Source organism: Apium graveolens, unplaced genomic scaffold (genome assembly GCF_009905375.1).
Source record: "Apium graveolens cultivar Ventura unplaced genomic scaffold, ASM990537v1 ctg7806, whole genome shotgun sequence".
Taxonomy (NCBI): Eukaryota; Viridiplantae; Streptophyta; class Magnoliopsida; order Apiales; family Apiaceae; genus Apium; species Apium graveolens.
This window is the reverse complement of record NW_027420646.1, coordinates 68,737-95,807: the sequence shown is the minus strand read 5'-3', so window position 1 is coordinate 95,807 and position 27,071 is coordinate 68,737. Positions and strand designations below refer to the sequence as shown.

Here is a 27,071-nt window from a genome sequence, read left to right as displayed (position 1 = left end):
TTTAAACTATCTATTTTTTGTAGAAAACACGAAGCTTTGGTTATAACTCAAGCAAAAAATCGAAGATATAAAAAGGCTAGGGAACACAACGAAGAATTTTGGAAGTGGATTAAGGGAGAGGTTGGCAAACGAGGGAATATTTTGAAGGAACTAGAAGTCCTTGCAATGGGACCTAATCCTTTAGCTAAGAAGTACGGAGGATATGTGATCAACGGGTATAGATACAACACGGAGAACAGGGATGCTAGATGCACACCAAAAAATAGTGGTGTTTTCTTGACGGCTCTAACAACTAATTTTGCAAGATCGAAGGATGATAACCCAAAAGTCAGCGAAGTCAGTTACTATGGATCAATTGAAGAGATAGTAGAACTTGATTATTGGGGTGAATTAGTTGTAGTGTTATTTAAGTGTTGTTGGTACCAAGAAGAAAAGGATCTTTATGGACTGACTCGGGTGAATTTTAATCGATTATGCCAGAAATCTGACCCATACGTATTAGCTTCACAACTACAGCAAGTATTCTATGTAGAAGATCCAGTTGAAAAGATGATGTATAATGTCGTCAATAAGCTGCCTAGGGACTGGTGTGATGTTGAAGATAAAAATGAAAAGAAAGGTCAACATGAAGCACTTTTAAATGATGCACCCCTGTATACAGAAATTGAAGATCAGTACAACGAGGGTAGTTGGGCTAGGGATGATGTTCCGATGCGACAAGTCCTAATTGAGACTAACTTAGTCGAAGAACATGCATGATTTTCTAAATCAATATATTTATGGTAATAGTTCATTTATTGACTGTAATCATTGAACCTTTAAAAAATTGTCAATGTTAGTATAATCTGTTCTTTATATAATTTATATTACTTTCCATTGCATTTATATTTGCATGAACCGTTTAACTTTTGCACTATGTTAATTTCAATTTCAATTATATTAATTGAACTATTTTTTTCGTTAATTTTATTATTGACATGTACGTACTACTTTTCATATTATCTGTAGGCACAAAGTGTTTTTAAACTAATGTAATTTACATTTTCTAATGATTTTATAGAATGCAAAATGTCATTCATCTCAGATTCCACCATCAAGGTGAATTCCAGAGTACAGGCTATGCTGGCGGGACAGAGACGACTGTATATGCAGTCGACACTGAAAATTTTTCGCATACAATACTCATGGAGCATGTGAAAGTTGACCTTGAATATACGAAAATTGGAGGAATTTATGTAAGCGCAAAGAATTTGGGTGATTGGAAGTTGCTGATGAGTGATTTGGAGTTCACTCGACTAGTTAAACAAACTAACAACGAGAAGTTTATTGATTTTTACATCGATAATGTCATTGAAATGGGTGTACACTCAATCAAAAAAATATAGCCGCATGTGGTCATGAGGCCCATACCAAATTTTGTTGTAGGTACATTGATCATAAATTTAACTTCTTGCATAAAAATCATACAACATTAACTTTTGCCTTGCCTACACTATTTTACTTTAAACTGTTATGTAACTACCCTTGTATTTTTGTAGCTAAAAAACCCACTAACCACCAATTCACAATGGCTCATCAGCTGCAACAACAGAAAAATAAAAGAGTGGGGAATTTGGTTTCAGAGACCTTTCCCCATGAAGGTACTCGAAAGTCGCCACGATTGAATAAATTGGAAAAATGCAGTGATAAACCTCTGACTTATAAACTTACGCCTGCCAAGAGGAATTGGAATTGCAGAGTAGACCACATAATGCTGAAATAATGGGAGAAAATGAGGTTCAGGTTAGATATGTAATTTCCAGTCCAATATTTAAAATATGACAAACTTGTAAATTTTTTAATATTCATGTTCAATATTACATTCGTACTATAATTGGACATAATATTTATCTACACAGCGGGACGAATATCCTACCGCCTCCACCACCGTTAACAGAGTCTGAAAGATAAAGGGCAATCAGATTCAAGCTTAAAAATGAAGTTCTTTACGCTCTAAGGTTGTCGTCGTTGTTAGCTGGATTGACACAAAAGAATTTACCGAAAAGTAACGGAAATGAGAAGGATCAAAATGGAAGTGAGAATTATAATCCGGGACAGGATGCTGGTAGAACCTGTAATATCTCCACCTCTGTTAGTTGTGTTACCACAAACAGATGATGGACACGGTTCAATGGATGCTTGGAGGCCAACGAGGAAACGCCAAAAAGAAAAATTAGAAAAGGAAAAGGTTGAACAAGAAAAAGCAGCAAGTACAAGTAAGATAGTTGTCGAGGAAAATATCTTGCCTGATATTGAAGAAGACAATGTGGAAGGCGATATCGAAGGTTAGGTTTACATTTTCCTTATAGTTTCTTGATTTTAAATTTTAATTTTTTGCCATGCCTACCTGATATTTTCTTTTATTTTTTTTGTTTTTAAGTTTTAATTTGTTGCCATGTCTGCATGATATTTCCTTATACTTTCTGATTGTTTTATTTGCCAATTTTTATTGTTTCCAAGTAGAAAACTTTAACATTCCCAAAAACTTGCAGTTCCGGATCCTCATAGGATGAGAGGAAAAACTAGGATGGACAAAGTTCATACGAGAAATTTTGACAAGAGAGTAGTCATCGGGATGAATGACGCTTTCTAGCCCATTGCAGAAAATGACAAAGTATTGTCAGAATTAGGCTGCTTCCTTGGAAAAATTGCTAAATGATGTGTGCTGCTGACTTATGTTACTTGGCGCCATGTTCCAAAGAACTTGAGGATGACTATGTGAAACTATGTTAAGGTATTTTTTGTGGATTTTATATTTCATAATTTAGAGCACTTTTAGTTAGGGACATTCATTAAAATTTAGTAATTTATTGAAAATTGAATCAGATAGGGTTGTGGGTAAACTCTTCTTGATAAAATCAAAGCGCCAAACCTTTATCAAATAACAAATTCAAATTTTAAAAAAATTTCATACTGTACATAAATTTATGTACTATGTTTTGAATTCTCCTCATTCTAATTATAATTATTTTCAGAAAGAGAGGTGTGGATAATAAAACTGATTAAGTATTTGTGTTTTATTTATCATTTTTTCTTAATTTTTGCAAGGCCCGATATATAATTCCCGATGAGTTGGAAAATTGGACGATCGAGACAATTTATTGATCCTCGAAGACGTACAAGAGTCGAACAAAGGCGGGTCATTATACAGCATACGAAAATGATGAAATGAAATTTGGCAAATAGAACATATGACATTCCTCTCCAGACATTCAAAATTCTCTTGGAATATTGGAATAATGAGAGTGTTCAAGTATAATTGTGATTTTACACATTTAGGCTATTCAGAATCAAAACAAAATTTAACTTTTCAAATTTTTCTAGGAGAGAGCAAAGAAAAATACAGAAAGCCGTAAATCATATATTGACACTCACACTCTTGGTCCAAAAGGTTTTGCACATCATCGGAATAAGATGGTATGATATTATTTTATGTAAAAAAATTTTACTTGATTATCAATTTTCAAAATCAAATTTGTAAGTATTAGTTACAACACAAAACTTAAATGGATCACTTGTAGCTCATATTAACCGATCAACGTGATGTATTAGGTCTGTTTCTAGATACGTATTTTAATTTAAATCGTTGTCATTCTATTTTACTTTTATACTCATCTGGTTAGTTCACATGGGGTAACTCTTTTGCGCATTATATACCAAGATTGAAGCCTGAATTCTATTAACTTATTTAGTAGCATTATTTTTTCCTAACTCCTAATTATTATAGGGAAAATTATCGAAATTATGTGAAATTACAAATAAAAATCTAAGTTAAAAAGTCTATTTTATTATGTAGTTCAAAATATTGAACCCGATATATATAATCAGAAAAAACCACATATCAAGCTTCTCCCCGGTTTGATAATATGGTGATTTTCTGAATATCATGTCTTTAGAGTAAATCTCTTTCACCTGATAATAAAATTTAAATCAAGATGTATTTAATTTGGTTAGCTTGCTCCAAGTTTAAAAGCGATTGAATAGGTACTTTTTAATTTGTTATGTACTGGTAGGCAGTTGTAAGATCAATATGGAATATAGCTTGCTTCGGATAGATGGAATAAGATGGTTTGATTTCACTTGTTCAATGGATATGTCTAAAGTTTGGTTTGTTTTGTCATGCCAATAGCCTCCTAAACTGTTACTATAGTATGTTAAAAAGTTTCTGTAGGCAAGTTAAAATGTTACAACAGTTTTTCAAAGTGTTACATTAGGTCCTATGGGCCCACTTACCATGTCAGCATGCCCCGTCACCTAAAAGGTCAACTTTCATGCAACCAGGGGGACCCACATTCCACGTCATCAAGATAACTCAGCACTGTGGGGCTTTCTGTGGGGGCCACACTTGCCACATCAACATGCTGACGTGTTAGATGTGCGGCCCCACTGGTCTCACTCTTTTAAAAAATTAGAACACCTAAGGTAACATATGTTAATATTGCAGTAGTCCTGTATTATGTTACAATAGGACTCTAAGATAACATAAAATGTCATATTACACTAGAAAAAAATAAGTTACCTTAGGTACCCCCACTTAGCTAACCTTCAGCTTATGTTATCTTAGCCAAAAAATGGTCTGGGGTAACATTTAGGCCATCCTATTATAACATTTTTTTGTTACCGTAGGCTGTTTATGGCGTAGTGTAACCCTACAGGAGTTGTAACTGCAAGTCAACATATGAAATGGAGGCAGCTATTAGAATCCGTTAACAGTTCTTTAGTAGCTTTATTGATGGGATCTGGAAAATGAAGTTAGGTAAGGTGGTTGTAGGATATCAGGAAGAATGGGGAAATATTACTTTAATTTGCAGGTCAAACAAAAGTAACAATTGCCTTTGAGGAAGAGTTACAATCTCTTAAAATGTGGTGAAATTGTTATCAAACAGTAAATGGAAAAATGATGGTATTCAAGTATTGACAGATAGCAAGGAATTAGTAAAGGCAGTTAGTCAGCATGCAATGGTTGATAATTTGTTTGTAGATGTAAAGTTTCAGACCTGATACAAGCAATACACACACACCTGTTCACACTTTGAAATTGGAGAAAAGCAAACTCTAATATGTTATTATCACATCTCTAAAAACTGATTACAGGAAATGGAAATATATAAAAATGAACTAGCTAAAAACTGATTCCTACAAATCAGCAACGTTCACCCTTGAACACTTATAAACTCCCCATGACTCTCCAAAAGAAAATGAACCCACGTAAGACTCAGTCTCTTACTAAAACATGGCTAACAAATGCCATTATTAACAAAATACTAAAACAGCTAAATAAACTAGTTAAGTTTAGATTAAACCCGACAAAACACTCCCTTAATCTAAACTTATGCAAACAACTTCTTCATCCCAAGTAAATCACGCATACGCTCGAACTTGACTGCTCCCAGGGCCTTTGTCAAAACATCTGCCTTTTGTTCATTAGTGCTAACATATTTGAGTTCGATTTCTCCTCTCTCAACAAATTCTCTAATAAAGTTATAGCGAATGTCTATATGCTTGCTTCGACCATGAAAGTTGGATTCTTTGCCAAGTCTATGGCTGACTTATTATCCACATACATTATCACAGGACCTTGCTTGATATTGACGATTTGACTCGGCATTTTCTGCAACCATACACCCTGACATGCTGCTGCAGTAGCAGCCATGAATTCATCTTCGCAAGAAGAAAGAGCAACACACCTCTGCTTATGAGAGACCCAAGTTATTAAGTTGTCATTTAGATGGAACACCATACCTCCTGTGCTCTTCCTATCTTTATTATTTCCTACCAAATCACTGTCAGAAAACCCCGATAATATGTAATTACCTGTTCCTCTTGCATAGGGCAGACCATAATCCAAAGTGTCTTTTACATAGCGTAAAATACGTTTCACCGCACTGTAGTGAAGTTCCGTGGGCCTCTCCATATAGCGACTTACAATCCCTACAGCAAATGCTATGTCAGGACGAGTATGAACTAAATATCGAAGATCCCCATAATGCTTTTAAACTGAGTTGGATCTACAGGATTCCCGATTTCATCTTTATGCATCTTCTATTTTTCTTCGATTGGATACTTCACTGGATTGCATTCAAGCAAACCAACCTTCAGTAGTACTTTCTTTGCATATGCGCTCTGCTTCAACTTGATGCCATCAACACTTTGCTTCACTTCTATTCCCAGATAGTGAGGGAGCTTTCCGAGATCACTCATTTCAAAATTTTCTATCATCTGCTTCTTAAAAAAATCAATGTTTTCAACACTAGTCCCTGTGACTAGTAAATCATCAACGTAAACTCCCACCAGCAAGACTTCATTCCCTACTCGTTTAGTGTACACAGCTGGTTCGTAAGGATATTTGATAAAACCCAAATTCTTCAAGCACCAGTTAAGTTTTGCATACCAGGCCCGTGGGTCCTCTTTTAATTCGTACAAGGCCTTTGCTAGTTTATATACAAGATTATCCTTTCCCTTCACCACAAACCCTTCTGGCTGACACACATAAACATCCTCACTTAACTCACCATTTAAAAATACCGACTTTACATCAAGGTGATGCACTTCCCAGCTATTTTTAGCAACAACTGCAAGGAGTAATCAGACTATTTCCAACCTAGTTGGAGCAAAGACCTCCTCATAATCCACACCGTGTTTTTGAACATACCCTTTTGCTATAAGCCGCGCTTTGTACTTTAATATCCTCCCTTCTGTATCCCTTTTTATTTTATACACCCATTTCAATCTAGTGGGTTTGTGCCCAGCTGGTAACTCGACCAAGTTCTAAGTCTCGTTCTTCTTTATGGCTTCGATTTCGACTGTCATTCCCTTTTCCCACGATTTTTCTTTTATTGCTTGACTGTAGCATACAGGTTCCTCTATCCCCATCAGCATTAACTCATCATGTAATTCCACATCTTCAGTATTATTGTAAACATCAGAAAGTTATTTATAACGCCTGGGGTCACTTTCTTCATCAGATGTTTGACTGGTGTCACGCACACGACTTTGTATTAGTGTAGCAATATCAAAAAAGTCACATGCAGAATCTATTATTTCACCATCTGCTTCTTCAGCCATTTTTTTTGTTTACTATGATAAATGAACTTTGAGAATTGTTATCCTCGAAGCCCTGTTCCCATGACCAGCTTTTGTTTTCTTCAATGACAATATATCGACTAAATTGGAGAGAATTAGTTTTAGGATCATACAGCCTGCAGCCCTTTGTACCGGACTTCTTTCCCAAATATACCAAAACTTTACTTTTGTCATCCAATTTAGTTATTTGACACTAGGAATTTTCACATGCGCAATGCAACCAAAAATCTTTAAATATTCGAGATTGGGAATCTTACCTGACCATGATTCGTATGGCGTCTTCCCAATAACAACCTTAGTTGGTAACCGATTCAGCACATAAATTAAGTGTCTTACTGTTTCTGCCCAGAACTTTTGTGGCATGTTTTTCTCATTTAGGAAGCTTTTTGCCATTGCTACAACCGTCCTATTTCTCCTCTCAACCACGCCATTCTGTTGTGGAGTGTACGGCGCTGTATAATGTTGTTGAATTACAGCATTCTCACAATATTCAGTAAATTTACTCGAACAGAACTCCCCCCTCGGTCTGTTCTGAACACATTGATCCTTCGTTCAGGTCGATCTTCCACCAACGCTCTGAATTTCTTAAAGTACTCGAATGCCTCATCTTTTTTACTTAAAAATACACCCACATTAGTCTACTATAATCGTCTACCAACAAAAGAAAGTACCTCTTTCCACCAGGTGTTGAAGGAGATATAGGACCACAGATGTCTCCGTTCACAAGGTCCAGAATTTTCGAGGCATTAAAAGAAGTTCATTGAGGAAATGATGACCTTACTTGCTTTGACATTAAACACCCTCTGCAGATTTCGTTTGGTTGAACAAATTTCGGTAAGCCTCGAGCCATCTCTTTGTTAGACATAAGGTTCATAGCTTGGAAGTTCACCTGTCCGAGCCTACAATGCCACAACCAAGAGTCCTCTTCTGCCTTTGACATCAGACATGCAGGCTTGCTTCTTTCAATGATTAATTTGTACAATCAGTTTCTTGAACGTTTAACTTTTATCAATAATCTTCCATCTTTGTCGTTGACCCACATCAAATCTCCATGAAGTACCAGTTTGCAACCTTCTTCTACTAGTTGACCCAAACTAATAATATTGTTGCAAAGAGATGGAATAAAATATACCTCACTCAACACGTGTTCCTCACCAGTTTGACAACTCAAGACCACTGAACCTTTTCCCTTTATTATGACAGTAGATCCATCACCAAATCTAACAAGAACATTTTCTCTTATTTTCATCACACTCCGTTAAAAGCAAGGCGGGTTCATCATCTTCAATTTGAGCCAAATTTGCCTCTTATCTTTATTCCTTCTCTTATTTTGGTTTACGATATTCAGAAGCATAATGTCCCAAGATACTACAATTGAAGCATCTCACCTTGCTCTTGTCTCGATATCCTCGGTTTTCATCCTTGTTTCTAGATTCAACATCCTGCTTACCTTTTTGATTTTGTGACATTTTCTTCAGCCACTCCTCCCTAGTAAGCAACAGTTGTCCATTATGAGCTTCCTTTTTTACCACTCCTCCTCTGTCAATAACAGCTGACTGCTCGAGGTCTCCGTAGGCCCACGAATCCGTTCTTAATGTGCTTTGAGTCATCCCAAGATTTCTTCAACTTTCATTTCTTCAAGATTTTCAAATTGTTTTATTGAATAGGCAATTTGAAGATACTTGGTTGGCACTGCCCTGAGAAGTTTCTTAACAACATATGATTCCTCCATTGTTTCACCCAAAACACGTATGTTTGTTACGATACCACACAAGCTCATATAGAAATCGTTAATATGCTCGGTTTCTTTCATGGTTAGAGACTCCAGTTCGTCTTTCAAAGTCTGCACCTTCGCCTTCTTCACTCTATCAACCCCTACATACATGATTTTTATGGCCTCCTGAAGCCTCCTTTGATGACTTCTTCTCTGCTACGGACAGTAAAATATCTTCTGGAATACTCTGGTAAATGATTTCCAACGTCATTTTGTCTGTACGAACCACAACCTGTGACTTCTTACCATCAGACTCAATTGCCTCCCACATGCCTTGTGCCTCCATATTAACTTTCATTTTTAATGACCATGTTATATAGTTATTCTTTGACAGCATAGGATAATTGAGCCCTAGTGATCCCTACTTCGACTTTGACGCGTCCATAGTTCCCAGTTTAGGCATATACTTTGGCATACACAACCAGGCTCTGATACCAGAATGTAAAGTTTCAGACCTGATACAAGCAATACACACACACCTGTTTGCACTTTGAAACTGGAGAAAAGCAAACTCAAATATGTTATTATCACAGCTCTAAAAACTAATTACAGGAAATGGAAATATATGTAAAAGAACTAGCTAAAACTGATTCCTATAAATCAACAATGTTTACCCTTGAACACTTTCAAACTCCATATGACTCTCCTAAAGAAAAAGAACCCACGTAAGACTCAGTCTCTTACTAAAATGTGGCTAACAAATGCCATTATTAACAAAATACTAAAACAGCTAAATAAACTAGTTAAGTTTAGATTAAACCTAACATCAGAGTTATCTGGCCAGATATAGGTTAAATTTTTTAGGAGGAACTTTAATGAACAAGCTGATAAAAATGCAAGAAAGGGTACCTTAGCAAGAGATTTATGGATTCAGTGGGAAGTTACTTGATGGGTTAAGATTATATTCGGCTTTGGTGGATTGGGCTAAAAAGATTATTGGGGATTGTCCTTAAAATAATTTTTTAGGATATTTTATGGTGGATCAATAGTTGGTCCATTTGAGTTTTTAGAGTTTCTTTTTTTACAAGTTTTTTTAAAGGAAATATGAAGCGGTAGTAATAGAAGTGGCGGGGTTTGAGTAGGAAGGGTAATTAGTCGGTGTATTGAGTAGGAAGGTAAATTACTTTACTTTAACCCTTGGTATTCTTAGACATCAAATAGAGACTCTTCAGTTAGGGATCCATCCTGGAAGAAGAGAATGTTAATGTCAATGCTCAATGGAAGATGCCTCTGATGGGGATGATTAAGTGTAATGTGGCATTTTTCTTCTCTAAGCAAACATTTCCCAATGGTAACCCTTCAGGCATAGAAGCGGTGTTTAAAAACAGTCTTGGTGTTATTCTGCATATGATTACGAGATCTTTGGGTTTTGAAAATCGAAGGAAAAATGAGTTTAAGGCATACATAGAAGCATTGAAAGAAGCATTTAATGAGGAGTATACTAAAATAATCTTGGAGATGTATGAAGTTGATTCCTTCATGGATTGGATGAATTCCTTGGTTGTTGGCAGGCCTCCCCAACATGAATTCATCTTCCAATAACTTAATCAAAGGAAGGCAGATCATAATTTTTTGGCAGATGTACGCTTGACTAATCCAGAAGATAATATGCTTACTTCTTATTTGGCTGAGTACGGTGCTATTCATTGGAAGGATATGGTGATAATAGAAGAACCATTTGGAAGAGTGGAGGAATATGGCACTATGACATTGAGTCTTGGTCATTACGGGCAGAGATTTAGTGCAGTATATCAAGGAGATGTTGAACCCGCTGCTATGGCTGATGAAGTAGTTGATCCTTTTCTATAGTTGATCCTTTTTTAGGAGGGAATGAAAATGAATGCAAATGAGAATATGGTTGAGGCTGCAAATCAGAATGAATTGGTGTTCCCTTTGGGTGCTGAGGGATTTGAAGCTAATGGTGATCAAGCTATGGCTGAGTTACATGAGTTCCGGTATGACAGCCTTTCAAGGTGCAGGGATGTGTTAAGGATTTGCATCTAGATTAATATTTTATTATGTTAATTTAAGTTTAAGTAGTAGTGATATGAAATGTTACGGTGAAGGAAAATTGTTTTAGGCCTACTTTTTCAAAATAGTTGATGTAAACTATAGTCCATGGTAAATTAATGTATTGAAAAATCCACGGGGAACAAAGTAGCTATGTATATTCATTAACTCATAACATGTTAATTTACAACAAAGATATTTTTGTTTTTTTTCAAAAATTCAAAATAATAGTACAATGTAATTTAATAAAAATTAAAATATTTCAAGTTCCCAAAAATATGAATATTTATCCTAAAAGCAGCCTCACAAAAAAACATACAATATCTCTTGGAAGTGAGGAAGATGATTATTACTTCCACTTTCATTCACTTTAACAGATAACTTCCCTACTTAAAAATATGTATCATCCTAGTAATCCTAGTAGAATGAATCACCTCGGTGGCAAATTCTTACACACGGGCACATTGTTGATACAAAGCTTTAGTCACTTATCAAGTCTGCATAAAATGCCTATATATTTTGAGACTTAGCTAAAGTATTTGGTGCCCCAGAAGATAGAAATACGTGCAAATAGAGTATAAATTCCTTAATTGATGAAAAAATTGTAACCCATCCCAATATTATTAAAAAAACTCAACTACAAAAGTGGATATAAAAATATTTATTACACTACTAGAAATAGTAGATACGACATCGGTGCTTAGACATCGGCATGTAATGCACCTGATATTAAAAGTCTGTTTAACATCGGTTTATCAATAAGCGATGTTGAATAGAAATCCTGATATCGGTTTCCCATACCAACCGTTGTCTATGTTCAAAAATTAAAAAAAAACAAATATATGCTTTAAACTTTAACATCGTCTAATTTTATTAACCATTGTCTACGACCACTTTTAAAAAAAATATAAATTTACTTTTCTTTCTCCCCCTATTTCAGTACACTTCCCCCCTTAATTTTAACAAAAAATTTCTTATTCCCCCTTTTCCAAAATATCTCAAACTTCTTTCCCCTCTTTCTCTCCTCTGTCCCGCGACCCTCATCTCTCTCACCGCCTCATCTCTCTCACTGTCTCTTTCACGTCTCTCTCAGCTCTCATCTCTCTTTCATCACTCATCTATCTCTAATCTCTCCCCTCTTTCTCTCATACATTAAAAATCTCACTCATCTCCTTCTCTCCTGTCCCATAAACCATAATTTAAGCCCCAATTCAAATTCAAGTTTTGGAGCTTCAAATTGAGCTTGAGACGAGTAACATATACTTAAGTACAAGCTTTGGAGCTTGAAAGGAGATTTGGAATTTCAAGGTTTTGGAGCATCTCTAGGTTCACAGATCTTTGGAGCTTGGAGCTTTTCTGGAGGTATATTCTCCTTTTTACATCTTTTCTTTTGTGGATGTATATAAGAAACGTCATGCTTGTTTTTTGGGGGGTTTTATGTTCTGTTTTTGGGGGTTTGGTGACAAATAAAAGAAATATTTTGCTTGGTTTTGGGGGGTTTTATGTTCTATTTTTTGGGGGTTTGGTGACAAATAAAAGAAATATCCTTTGCTTGGTTTTTGGAGGTTTTATGTTCTATTTTTTGGGGGTTTGGTGACAAATAAGAGAAAGAAGCATTGTTACCGGATGTGGTAATGCTGGGATTTTGGAGCTCGAAGAGATGATATGTAACCAGATTGTAAAAAGTTGGTCGTTTTTTTGTTGTCTTTTGAATTTCTTCAAAGATTGACATGTACCCTAAATATTGAAAACTAAACGATGCTAGGTCCATTCTCAGTGAAACTAAGGTGTGAAAGACAGTGTTACCGCTTACATGTGAGCGAATAAAGGGTTGCTATTCTGAGATTTTAATTTGGATGTGAAGTGCCGGTGTAAGCCAGATAAAATCAGTTTCATCGGGCGTTTAACTGAATGTGCATCTGGAAGGCTTAACGAAGATATTGGATTTAAGAAGCATCCTAGTCAATCTTTGATTCAGTTAATGTTTTATTGAGTGACATTTCATAAATGTTTCAGGTGCTTTTGGGCCTGTTGAGTGTTTGGAATGTTTCATTCCTAGGGTATCCTGCAAGAGTAAGTGCAGTTATGAGTTTTCTGATTTATCTGTTTGAGTCGACACTTTCTGTTTTTTCTTGTAATAATTTTTACTCTGCATATAATCTCACTTCATAGTTTTATATTTGTAAAAGAAAATGATTGCACTTCAGTGTCTTTATTTGTGTGGACAGATTCACAATTGGAGTCTCTTCTAAAAGTCAGTTATATTTTTTCTTTAAAAAAAATATTAATATTGTTTGTCTCTAATTTTGATGCCTTAATTTTTTAGGCCATTTTACCTTACTCTCAAGCCCTGGAAAAATTTGCTCTGCATATTCAACAGGTGAGGCTACAACACCTTTCTTTGGTAAACTGTTTTCAAAGGCTTTATGATGTTCTTATACCCTATCCAATTTATTACCAATTTAGTTCAACATGGAGAGCAATGGGAAAGGTGTTTTTATTGATGGTGTTCCCCTTTCTTTTGAGGCTGGTGAAATTGATTTTGGCGAACCTGGACAAACGGTCAGCACAACTTTTACCGATTAATTCACCAGGTAATATATGTATAGTAATTTGTTTGACCTTATAAGCTATATGGTACATAGTTGGGTTACTTGATTGTGTTACCTGTAAATACCAGTGACGCATTGTCTGCGTCCTCTCTACCGTTGTTAAGTGAGATTATGCAGACAAATAAGTTATGTAGATACTTGATTGTGTTACTTGTAAATACTAGTTGCTCAATGTTTGTGTCCTCTATACCATTATTATATGATTGACTTTCCACAATCTGGATCTCTTTGAGGCTTGGCACTAGACCTTTCTAGAAGAGATAAAACTTAGAAGTGTATCATTACTTGCTGTAATAGTGTTAAAGAATCTCATACAAATGTTTTAATGTTTTAATAGAAATATAAGGTTATGTTTTGGGTTTTTAGTTAAATGTGTGCACTACCCATCTAAACAGGACCGTGTACTCACTAGTCACAGATTGAATGATAAACTAGAGTACATGCCACCAACCTCTTGAAGGGAGAGAACACCTAGTTAGTTTGAATTCATTTAGGGATGTGAGTGGGGGTACCCCAACCAGCACACTGCTTAAGGACCCGGCCTCCGGGCCATGGATGTTAGTATGTTATTATCACCTTAATTATTGTACCCTACCATCCAAAGCAATACGTTGAAGGGGATGTAATCTACCAATGAATCATGAGTGCATGGATTTAATGTATTGTAAAGTCAAGGTAGATTCAGAAAACTTTAAGATGGACAATGTACTTTGAGGCCATAGGCATGAATCTAAGGTTGTTTGTGTAAAGACAGTTGACTTTATCAAGCATACAACATCTTCATGAACGTCGCAACAAATTAGATTCTGCTTATAGTCCCAGTGCTCCTCATACATGCAAATTTGATCAAATCTTTTACTGTTTCAGTCCTACCATCACAGTGACAAACAAGATTTTTGAACATTGTGGAAAATTAAATGAAAAAAGTATTGGTATGTCATCAACATTCAACAAACATGTGGATTAGGTGATGCCCTTGGTTACAGTTAAGGTCAGGGGGATTGCCGCCAACAATTTCAAAGACATAGACTTGAAAAGGTACCCTTATAAATACTTGGTCAAAACATTTGATTTGAACCAGTCTCCTACGTATAAAACCTTAGTAGTTGATAATCTCCTTGAGTTCTGCAACTGGTGTCTCAAACCCCATTATGATTCTCAGCCAGTAGTTATCTTTGCCTAAATCTGGGTGAACTTAGAATTCTGTTCTCAGGTTGGACATGTACTACATGCTCGTCCTGCATTGGAGCATCTGGGATGGTAACCAGTCTTTATAGTCAAACTGATCATTACTATATTGCCTCAGAATCCTCATATTTTCTTCTTCTGGATCAGTTATTTGGTTTAGTTCTCCGTTAAAAAATATAAATGGTCAAAGGCACTTAAACAAATTCATAGCAGACCTCTGCCCTTCTACTTCTTTTTAACATCTTTTCATAAATTTTCAAGGAGAAGAGGTGAAGGAAAACTTTTCTTACGAGATCATATTCTCTTCCATTGTGGAATTTTCATTTTTTTTCTACATTTTTATTATTTTTTTTAATATTTTAACTTTTAATCCTTATGCCCCTACTACGCATCCTAGTTACTTGTGTATGAAGCCGATAGGATGCTTATCAGAAGCACCAAACCTACTCACTCACACTGTTTTTTGCTTTTGCTCCTGATGCTTTAACCACCCAATGAACTAATTAAACATAAATATGAACTTTTAGGAAATATATTTAGCTATAATCTCGTAGTAAAATTTGGATGTGTTTCTACTTTTTAGCACATTAGTATGTTACTAAAGACTTTGTCGATTAACTTGTACTTGTGTAAATGTTCAAGTGGCCACGAACTCAGCAAAAGCACCGAAAATGCTAGTGAGGGTGGCCGGTGGTAAGTCTTTAGTTGACAACGAATCAATTGTAAAATGTCTATTAGATATTAGGTACCTAGGAATTATGTGTTGTTTACTTTTATTAGGTAGCTAAAAAATTATGTGTTGTTTGTGTGCTATGATATTAATTTATGATCCGTTATCACTGTTTCAGCGTGCAGGGTTGATTTACTGCTCTTTGATTTGATCATGCAGAAGCTGGACTCTTCTTTAGTTTGTCGGAATTGGGTTGATTGGCTAAATTGGCTAAATTGGATGCAGAAGTTGGATCTAATATATATAAATACTCATACATAAATCAATATATTAATTAAAATAATTACTCCAAAAAATGACACATCAAATTTTTTATAAACATTGACATATGTTATTTATAATAAAAACTTGTATGACCAGCTAAGTGTTTCATTGTGCCTCCAGCTATCAAAAAAACCAATGAGTCAAGATATTTTAAAATTACCTGGATTCCAAGATTTGCTTTGTTATGCTTTTATGGAGCATTATCTTCATTGTTTCATCATGTAAATATTTAATCAATAAATAAATTAACATAAAAAATGTAATAAAATTTAATACACTAAAATCAATATCATTTTTACATAATATTTTAGCAAATCTACTTAATTATAAACCACGTTAATTTTTGTCAATTTAATCAGAGTGAAATCTTAATTCGTCATTTTTACTCTAAGGGAAATTTTCATCCTTTTCTATCACTACAAGATCTGGATCTGGATGTGTGAATCTGTTATAATTACTTTAAAAATTAAAAATTAAGAAACCAAACTAGTAAGGACATACCTTAAACCAATCACAAAAATTTTCAACTCAAAATAATCAATCGCCATAGAAACCATAGTGTTAATGAATTGATGAATTATGAGACTATCTTTTGATTTAGAGAAATTGAAATTGTTTTTCATGAATATATCAGATATATCTTTCATTTAAGAAAATTTGAGGAAAAATTGAAATATTTGATTGAGAGAACCGGAGCCATTTTGTTTTTGGTGAGTAAAGGGATCTTAATAAATATTTGTATTAATACTCTAGATGAACATGTGATGTTTGGTTGAGAGAAGGGTGATGTTTGGTTGAGAGAAGGGAGGAGGCTATTTTTGTTTGGGTGAGAAAAGGGATCTTGAAAATTATTTGTGTTTGTAACTCTGGATGTATGAACTTGTGATACAATGTCAGACTTATATAACCATAATTATCAAAATTAAACCTTCTAGAATTTTCTTCATGGTCTATTTAAAACAAGACCAACCAACCATAACTATTAAAAGTTAAACCTTCTCAAATTGTCTTGACTAATGGCTATTTAAAATAAGGACCAACCACACCGGCCCAAATTGAACTTTTATAAGGTACATATTGGATATAAGATATAACATTAAAAGTTTAAATTCAACCTTCATTTGAAAGCGCCTTTTACCAAACTAACAAAATTGTTTTTAACTTTTACTTATTTACATTAAAATACGTGTTTGTACATGTTTTAACAAACCTTTTTGGTAATACATAGCATCAATGCTACTTATATGTAAAAAAGATAATTAATTTATATTTACCTAATTTAAAAGTATATAATTAATAATTTTTGATAACTTGAAAAACTCTTATTTTAAGAGATTTTGCATATATTTTATTATAGTATATGGTATATTTGAGTGTGTGTTAATGAGTTCTATATAATAATAATAATAATAATAATAATAATAATAATAATAATAATAATAATAATAATAATAATAATAATAATAATAATAATAACAGAAGATATAATGAATATATAATGTAGGTATTTTCGGAGGTGTACTAAAGGGAAGATTTAGTATAATTGACATTTCTAGGTGTTTATAGAAAGAAATATGGTTAAATCAAAAGACAACAATACTTAATTAAAAAAAATAACTTTTGAAAAGGATGTAATAAAATTGTAAATTTAACTTGTCTTTTAATTAGGGAATGAGCCAGCGGTGGTTACTTGTTTTATATTTGATGATTTATTAATTAAAATGAAGGTCTCATGCAAAACCAGACTCTTTAGATATTTCTGATTTAATGTAATATATACAGAGATGTCGATAGTAAATTTTAGTGGACAGATAATGCATAAAAAAATGTAGCATTTTAATCTTAGCAAGTAAATTTAAATTGAGGTAGGTAATTAAAAGAACTATGTGGTTCATGGTTATTGGATCCTAGGTAATCAGAATCCAATGCATCTCAGTTCGACTATAAGGAAGGTAATCAATAATATTGTAACGTGTGAAGTACCTCGATTTGGTGCCTTAAATGAGAACTTAAAACTCTACTTATTCGAAAAGGTTGATTAGGTGTATATGTTTTAGATCATTCTACTTTATTTGCCTTTTTGGCTTCTGACTTCTCGGATTCAGCCTGTTAATCTGCAGAACCATATTTTAATCCACACAACCAAATTTTGTATGAGGGTGCTGCAATTCTTGAGAACATTTAATTTGAGCATAAGAATTCTTTGTAGTTTTTAATCTCATATGTGAATTTGGCACAATTCACGATTAAAGGTTATGTTCCTCAAAATCAATGCACATATTGGTAGATCATTACTATAGCGGTGTTTGTAAAATCTACGCATAGAGTTTAACATTTTCGAGCAACAAGCACCAGTGTTCTATTGTCTGGATCGGAGCATGCTAAAGATTTTTAGTTGGCTACTCTTATAAATGGTTGGGTCAAACGCCATTGGAGTACCAAATGATTTTACGTTATAGGCACTATACCATACATTGGTTATCGTAACTAGATTTCTAAAAATTATTTTTTAAATATTGTTATTTAGAGATGATTTCCTACATAATGAAATGGTTTTTATAAATAATCCAATTGACGTGAAAATATTTGAAGGGAGTTTAAAAATGTATGTGATTGTAATGAATTATATAAATGTTGCATTACGTTAGAGATTTGGGTTCAAAATTCATGCCGCCTAGATGAAAAACTTTGGAGTGGGCTTGCTAAAAGTTTGAGCTGCTTTCGGAAATTGTTCCCGACTATCAATAAGTTAAAAAAAATAAAACACTTAACAAAAAACTCACGAGCGGCTTCAGACGCATACTCATAGACTTACAAACAATCGTAAAAACACACAAACATTGCGCTCTACATTGCGGCCACACCATGAAGATTAAAGCTCAGAGAAAATTAAAGCTCGAACAAGATTAAATTTCGGAAAAGATTAAATCTTGATGGGAATATATTTTTCCCCAAATCTGTTATCTATAAATTTGTTCAATTATAGTTAAATCAGAGTTAATTATTCCTTAATTCACCTTTTTCTTGCTTTCTGCATATGTTTTCACTCAAATTGAGTCTTAATTTGCATGCTACGTTAATTAAAGTATATTTGAGATTATTTTGTTACATTTATATCTATGTATAATTAAGGTTTGATTCTTAAATCATTTTAATGTGTTAATCATTTGTTCTACCTAAGATTTACGTTTGATTGAAAACAAAATTTAAGGTTAGGGGCCCTGCAGCCACAATTTCTGTAAGGATCAGAAGGCACCATTTTTAATTATATATGCAAAATATAATGTATGATAAAATGTAAACTTTTTCCTTTCATAATACACCTATAGAATTATTATTGTAGCATGACAATTGCTTGTTTTAATAGAGATGTACCATCATTGAGAAAATAAAGTTGTGTTTGGTTGGGGTGAATGGAATGGAATGGATATAATTAAAGGAATTAAATGGGAGTTGGAGGGAAGATTTGAAAAATAATAATTAAAAGGACAAAATTGTTATGATAAGAATTGTGAAGAAAATGAGATTAATAAGGAATGGAGCATTCTATCTCAAATTAGGGGTGTTTAATTATAATGTGGGTGGTTAGGAATGGAATGGGTGAAAAAATGAAAATTTTAGAAAATTTAATCATTTTCCACTTAAAATATCATTCCATTCCATTCCATTTCATTTACCCGAACCAAACACAATATAAGTGAGGATACACTGAGGGATTGGGATCTTAAAAAGGAGCTACTTTCTATTGGGAGGTACGAAGTTTTAGAAACACTGGTGAAAAATTGGCATAATTAAAAAATGGTTCACAACTTGTGTTTGATGTAGTTCACTTTAATCCTCAAATTTTATGAAAATAAGTGGAAATCAACTTTAACATAATTATTTATTTATTCAAAACGCTAAGATTCAGTTAAGTATATTGAATGATACTTGATTCAATTGTTTGTATAATGATAGTAGTTGTATAAGATTGCCTTGTGATTAAAGAATTTACTGTGATAATGATTTTTAGATTCCTATATATATTCAGCAAAACGTGATTATGATGTTAAATGGCATTTAAAAATTAGTTCCTGATACAGTTGTTGGAAGCTGCTTGGAGGAATTCCTATATATAAAAATCTCGCGAGATCTCATTTTGGATGACACGTAGGGTACAAAATTGCTTTTGTTCTTATCTTTTGTTTTTTATATGACGTATCTTGTTACTCTAAATGTGGCTCAAATTTGATTATTTTGAGTTAACTTATGCATTTTAGTAATGTTCAGGTTTATTCGATGTGTTGTGGAAATTGTGTTTCATAGTTGCTAATGGCTGCTAAACGGATGTTGATCTAGCTATAGTGAAGTTGAATTGGCTACTGGCATGTTCAGTTAATGTTGAATATTTTTCATCTTATATAAAAATGTATCTATTGATTTTCAATTTTAAATGTTCTTGTTCCAAGTGTCTTTAGAAGTATATTGTGAAAAGCATGTCGTAGGCTAAGATATGGCTAATTTTTTTTAAAAATCCTGTAAATATGTGGTAGTTCAATGATAATAGAAGCATAAAGAATATTATATACGGCTGTTGTGCATCATCGATGTCTGTTCCAAAATGACATAAGAAACTTTATGCATCTGACCAACACTTGATATGTCTGTCTCCAGCAGACATTTCAGATCTATTTGCGTTTGTTAAAAATAGACGCATATGCCTTAGAGCTGATACGACTCCTCCATACGCGTCTGATGAAACCAGAATCATATGTCCCTTTTCAACAGATGCGTATATTCCTAAATCTGATTTAGAAGGAACAATATTTATTTATTTATTATTTCTGCAAATAAAAGCAAGAAGATTACCACTAGCACAGTTTAATCAAGACTTTCTAGGTATATTAAAAATGAATTTATACTTGTAATTACCTTATTACACATATACTTTACCATTTTTATTCTTTCTACACTACTTTTTCTTATTTATCTTTGTGACTTTTTTCATCTTTTACTTGAGCTATTTCTTTGACATTAAACCAATATTTACTCTCTTAGATTTGACCTGGTCAGAATTATCAGTAATTAAGGTTGACTTAACTCCGGATGAAGAACCCTTCTCATTTACAAATTTGAGTCGATTAGTATTTAATATTAAAAATTAAACACGAGTTAGCTTAGACCTCTCCTTTTTAACCGATCATCGATATTTATTGGTCTATGTTTCTCAGTTTATATTTTCTTTCCTTTATCAACATTAGGCTTTTCTGAGTAACCTAATCCTGAATTCCAATAACCTTTTTCAATTAAACTCTGAGTTATTTCTCTGAGTTAGTCCAAGGCTTAATGATTTCTCTTTCTATAGACAATTTTTTTTTAGATAAATATGCTTTCAGGTAATGTGTTATTATTTTCATATGTGACATCTGGTAGAGCCTGTAGTAAGTTGTTATTTTCAGCACCGGTAGGCTTGGGATACTTGGTCAGATGTCGGGTTCCCGTTATAATGTGTTATTATTTGATTTGAGTTGTAGCGGTTGTTGTAGTATTAGTAGTTAGGTAGAAGCTATCGGTAGATAAAGGGATATTTTTGGCTTTTCACTTATTTAACCCTATTTCTGTTGTTATACTTTAATTTTATAACATGTTTTTTACCTCTAAATCTTTGAATTATCTATCTACATACTCTTATGTATTCATTATGGCTCTTTAAGATTCACAACTATTTATAAAGTATGTTTACCTGGTGTTCTTTCGTAATACCTTTGTGATACTATACCCTAAGATTGCATGTAGTAATAAGATTGAAGTTCAGAGGGGAGCTTTGAAGGAATGTTGGGAATCAGAGTAAGAAATTTCAGAAGTTTAAGTCAGGAAATGGGAATCAAAAGACCCATTTTCAAAGATCTGGTCAACCAGTGAGAGACAATATGCCTACAATTCAAGAGTGCAAGGTTTATGGGAAAAGACACCCACAAAATGCAACAAGCTCAATGTTACATATTTCAAGTACAATAAAAAAGGCCATTTTTCATCCAAATGTATGAACGTCGCGGGAAAATCAGAGGTGACTTATTTTAAATACGAAAAAGTTGGGCACATGGCGCGAAATTATAAAAAAATCCATTTAGAAGGCCAATGTTCTTCGAATTGTTGGACCACCGCCTTCATCAACACAACCAGCTCAACCAAGGGTCTGAAATTTTAATATGACAATGAAAGATATTTTCCAGGACGCGGATGTGGTAGCAGATACACTGACTATAAATACCATAGAGGCCAAAGTATTAATGGAAGTTTAGTTTCTTGGGCATGTAGTTAGTAGTAAAGGCATTAAAGTGAATCCCGCAAAGATTGAAGATGTGATGAATTGGGAAAGGTCTAAGACTCCAATAAAAGTAAGAAGCTTTCTAGGATTGGCTGGTTATTATCTAAGGTTGGTGCAAGAATTTTCTAAGATAGTTGTTCCATTGACTAAGTTGACAAGGAAAAATGAGAAATTTTTTGAGACAAATAAGTGCAAAGAAAGTTTTCCGGAATTAAAGAAAAGGATTGGCTAGTGGTCATTTTATCCGAAGAAAAGGGTGAGTTCGTAATCTATAGTGATGCTTCTTATAAAGTACTAGGTTGTATACTATTGCAACATGGTTAAGTGATAGCATATGCTTCTAGTCAGTCAAAACCTCATGAGCAAAAGGTTCTACACATGATTTGGAACTGGCAGCGATTGTGTTTGCACTTAAGATTTGGAGACATTTTTTTTACGAAAAGAGGCGTGAGATTTATACGGATCATGAGAGTTTAAAGTATATTTTTACTCAAAAAGAATTGAATATGAGACAAAGGCGATGGTTGAAACTAATCAAAGATTATGATTGTACTATACCTTACCATCCTGGAAAGACGAATGTTGAAGCGGATGCATTGAGCCGCAAAGAAAGATTGAATATGTTAATCACGTCAGCAGAATTGGCTGTAGAATTTGATGTGGTATACGCGATGACATTTTAGTAAAAGAAATGAATGGATTATGCGAAAAGTGGATTTAACGATAATTGTTCAAAAAAGAAATGAATGGATTATGTAAAAGTATGTAAATACATGTTATTTGACCCTTACATATGCAAATTTGTGATTGCGGAATTTCTAGATATATTTACGATTTATTTTGGTGAAAATAATGTTATTTGATCTTTAAATATTTTTATAAAATTATGAGAGTAGGTGCAAATTGTGAAATATATTTTATTATCTCTGAAATGGTCCTAGAGACTTTTTAAAAATGACAGTAGGATTTATTTTGAGGTTTTGGTATTTTAAAGTGATTTTTCAAGAGTTATTTTGATTATTGGAAATTAACTTGCAAAATTCATAGAAATAATCCGTTCGCTCAGAAATTACTTTAAATACATTAGGAGAAAGAGCTAATTTTGTGATCTTCATTTTAAAAATAAGTTTTGGATTATTTAATCATTTTTCACGTTCCTGATATTTTATATTAACTCGTTATCGTTATAAGTTGTCCAAGTTGCAAAGAAAGAGTTCCTTTGCACGAGTAAGAAACCGATGTATTTTCACGGGCCGCCTTCGTTCCGTATATGAGTTCTTCCGAATTTCTCGTATCGTTTTTCGCGGATTAGCATCTCGAGGTGCTTTGATGGGCATAAAGAAAGCGTCTCGGTAGCCCAAAACAATCCTGTTTTTTTCCTCTCTTGTTTGCTTTTGGGCTGGGCCTTGACTTGGGGAGTCTATTTCTTTGATCCATTTGTGTACTTTATCTATTTTTTTATTTCGGCCATGGAAGGATTTCGTCTCCCCGTCGGAGGCGGTGTCAGCATTTTGACAAGAAATGAAAAGAAAAAATTCAGGAAATGTTAATTTGGGAAATTACAAAATCACCCATGGGCTTATAAAATCCGGGAACTCCTTCCTCCTTTCTTTTCTTTCTTCCCCGTACATTCTCGCGTCTCTCTCTTCTCTCGATACTCTCTCCTTCCCTCTCGTTTCACTTCAGTTTCTCGATCTAAGATCGTGGTTCCGTTCCTTTTTGTCTCTGGATTCTTATTTGTGATTTCATGGATGAGTTGTATTGATTAAATTGCAAGCCCGTTGAACCCACTTCGAGTTTAAACTTGAATTTGGGGGTTGTTTGCTTCTTTTTTTGATGAAACGAATTGGGGCAGTGCTTGTTCTTGTGAATTCAGTGATTTTCAAGGAGGAAACCCCGATTGGGGCACCACCAAAAATCGCCGCCATCGGTGATGAACTCCGGTGACCCGGTGGTGGGCCACGATGTGTTACTGGGCCCTAAATATTTAATCTAAATTCATTTTTTTAAGTACATGTCAAGTCCTTAAATTTTCGGAAGATTTCGATTCGTGATTTTATGTTCCAGTTGAAAGGTTACTTGACTTGGTTTTCCCTCCATGAACAATACCCATGTTTTGTTAACAACCTGCTTCGAAATAGATTTTCTTTACGTACATTATTATTACCTATGCTTACCTTGATCACACTCTAGTTTGCATTTTTTTCCTCATAACTTTATTTACCCCATCTGAATTCCTGAAATGAAACTAACAATGATTTTCAACTTGAAGAGTCAGAATGATTTCAAAGGATGGTAAATGTTAAAATGGAATTAAGTTTTAGAAAAATGAATGTTTTCCCAATGTAAAGGTTTTCACTGCAATCCTAAAGATTGGATGCTACGTAAGAGGCAAGCGGGGCTAGTCCACTATTAAAGGACAATAGTGCCTTAGGTACCATATTACCAGATGGAGGTCCTACGGGCTGATCTCCCGTATTATTATTAAAAGATGGATATTCCAATCGAAGATTTTGATTTTTATGAAAAAGTAAAGTAATTATTTAATTTATGCTTTAAGCATTATTTCTATATCATGTTTTGATTTGAAGTTTGAAAATAAGTACGTATAAGCTTGTCCTCTGCAGTTGTTAAGATATCTAAATAATGGGAACTTATATGGGCCCTTGCTGTCTTATGTAGAGAGGATTGGTGTCTCATATTTTGAAGAGCGTTCAAAATAGGATAGTGAAAAAACTATCTTACAATTTTCATTAGACTGAATGTCCTCAGTTGGTTTCTTGAGAATGTAATAGTTTAGATTTCAGATCATATGTTTTACTATTTTGGTTGACAGTTCTTAGACAACAATTACATAATTAGTGATGTAAAACTTTACACAATTTGGTCTATAAACTTCTTACACATCACTTTCAATTATGAAAAGCTGATGTCAAAAAAGATAATGTACATCACTTTAAGGTAAAAAACTGATGTCAAAGAAATCCAGGTTTAAGTCTAAATGAAAAATAGAAATCACTTTGTTTAAGATAAAACTGATGTCAAGTAACATTATAAACATCACTATTAACCAAACAAAACTCATGTCAAAAAACACAATGTACATCAGTTTCAGACAAACAACTGATGTTAAAGACTAACATGTTCAAGTCTAAATGATGCATAGACATCACTTCATTCTAGAAAACACTGATGTCTATACGCTAAATTAGACATCACCTTTCATTAAAGAAACAGATGTTTAATATGTCATTTTACATCACCTCTGTCAAAATTATCGATGTTTTTGTGATAAAAAACATAGCTCAATATATGTTTAATATGCTTTAATAGGTGTAATTTAGTTATTAAATAATTTTGTTATAGCATTTTTTGTAAAAAATCATCACATAGACTTCAGTGTTTTTCACTAAAATCGATGTTTTTTTGACAAAAAACATAACTCATGATATATTTAACATGTTTAATTAGGTGTAATTTAGTTATTAAATAATTTATTTATAGCATTTTATGTAAATAATCAATAGATAGACATCTGTTTTTAACTAAAATCGATGTCTAATCGAGTATAGACATCGGGTATTCACCGATGTCTAGAATAGACATTACGGACATCAACATCGGTTGGGAAACAGCATAGACATCGGCCAAAAAGCGATGTTTATGGACTTTTTTCTTGTAGTGTTTAGAAACCCCGTTCCGTTTTCCAACCACAACTAATGTTTTCTTATCTCTCTATGTTGGTTTGAGATTAGAAATTTGGGTATTAAAGTATTAAATAAGTATGGGAGAGTTTTTATAAACTGATTAGGGATCACGAATGGTGTAAGTTTTTGGTGCAACTGATATTCTATAATTGTGTTCTTGTTACAAGTCAACAATCTAATTAGTATTTAATATTTAAATAACAATGGTAATTTAATTGGTGATCATGAAGTAAATGATCATAAGATATATTGCTTACAAGATATATTATTTACATAAGTTTTGACTGTAGAAAACCAGCACCTGTTTATGTGTCTATATATAAGTATATCAGCAAAACAACTTCCTGTGACAAAAACTCATGGTGTATATATTAAATAATGTATTCCACTAATGATAAAATAAATGATTACAAGTAATAAAAAAGCAGCTAGTGTGCAACGTGCATAAACAACTAGACCTATAAAATAGCAACTACTCCTGATTTTTCTCCACTACTTCTGTTTATCAACGAGACCACGACTTATTCTGTACTGAATGCATGCATGACCTAGTCATACATGTACAAGTTGATCTTAAAATAAATAATATAAAACTTTAACACAATAAAACAAGTTTAGATTAATTTTCCAACAATCTCCCCCTTAATCTAAACTTGTCTCATGCAATCCTCTCAGCCCATATGGCTTTCAAACTGAGCCCGTATGGCTAATAAATTGTTGAGCCCGTATGGCTAATAAACTGAGCCCGTATTGCTAATATTTTCCCGTCTAACACTCTTCCTGCTCGTCTGCCCTTCAACTTATTTACCCTTGTGGCAGGTTCACCTCTAAGAAGTGCTCCATATCGTTCTGCATGACATCCTGCCAATGTATCTCGTTTTCTGCTTTCGGCAGGCTTCTCCGGCACCGTCTCATCTTTCTCGGCAGCCACATACTACACATGCATCCCATACTACACATGCAGCTATCCCAAGCACCACAACCCAAATACAACCTCAACCATAATCCACCATAGATATTTCCCAACAAGCACCTTTTATGAAATCAAAAAGCCTGAAAAGTCGGATGGCACCAGTCATCAGGGCTAAGAGATTCTCATAAAAAGCCCACACACTCTGAAGGGGTACACAGTGGAAGTAGGCCATAAGCTTCCAAATCCACAAAATAGCCATAATCTACCCACACAAAAAATTGTGGCACAGCTGTCAAACACTGTTGAAGAGGATAATGCTCATCTGTCATCTAAATTCAGGCACATGAAGTATGAGATATCTGCTAGACATCCTGTCCAGGGATCCAGCAAGAAGTCCAAGCAAGAAAATCCTGATCCTTCTACACTGGGCACATCAAGTTCATA

General features: G+C 33.9%; 1 protein-coding gene and 1 long non-coding RNA gene across 3 annotated transcripts; one reads left to right on the top strand and one right to left on the bottom strand.

Annotated features, from left to right (window-relative positions):
* Positions 1-5,533: 5,533 nt before the first annotated feature.
* LOC141704409 (secreted RxLR effector protein 161-like) lies at positions 5,534-5,953 on the bottom strand. Its single transcript, XM_074507649.1, has one exon. It carries the CDS (start codon positions 5,951-5,953, stop codon positions 5,534-5,536), a length of 420 nt encoding a protein of 139 aa, XP_074363750.1.
* A 6,205-nt stretch (positions 5,954-12,158) lies between these two features.
* LOC141704406 (uncharacterized) lies at positions 12,159-19,856 on the top strand. Of its 2 annotated transcripts, none has more exons than XR_012567948.1 (5): positions 12,159-12,268; positions 12,923-12,979; positions 13,233-13,286; positions 13,373-13,500; positions 19,783-19,856. It is a non-coding gene; the product is annotated as an uncharacterized LOC141704406 (long non-coding RNA). The 2 variants fall into 2 exon arrangements; XR_012567947.1 differs by lacking the exon at positions 19,783-19,856 and adding an exon at positions 15,555-15,736.
* Positions 19,857-27,071: the final 7,215 nt, after the last annotated feature.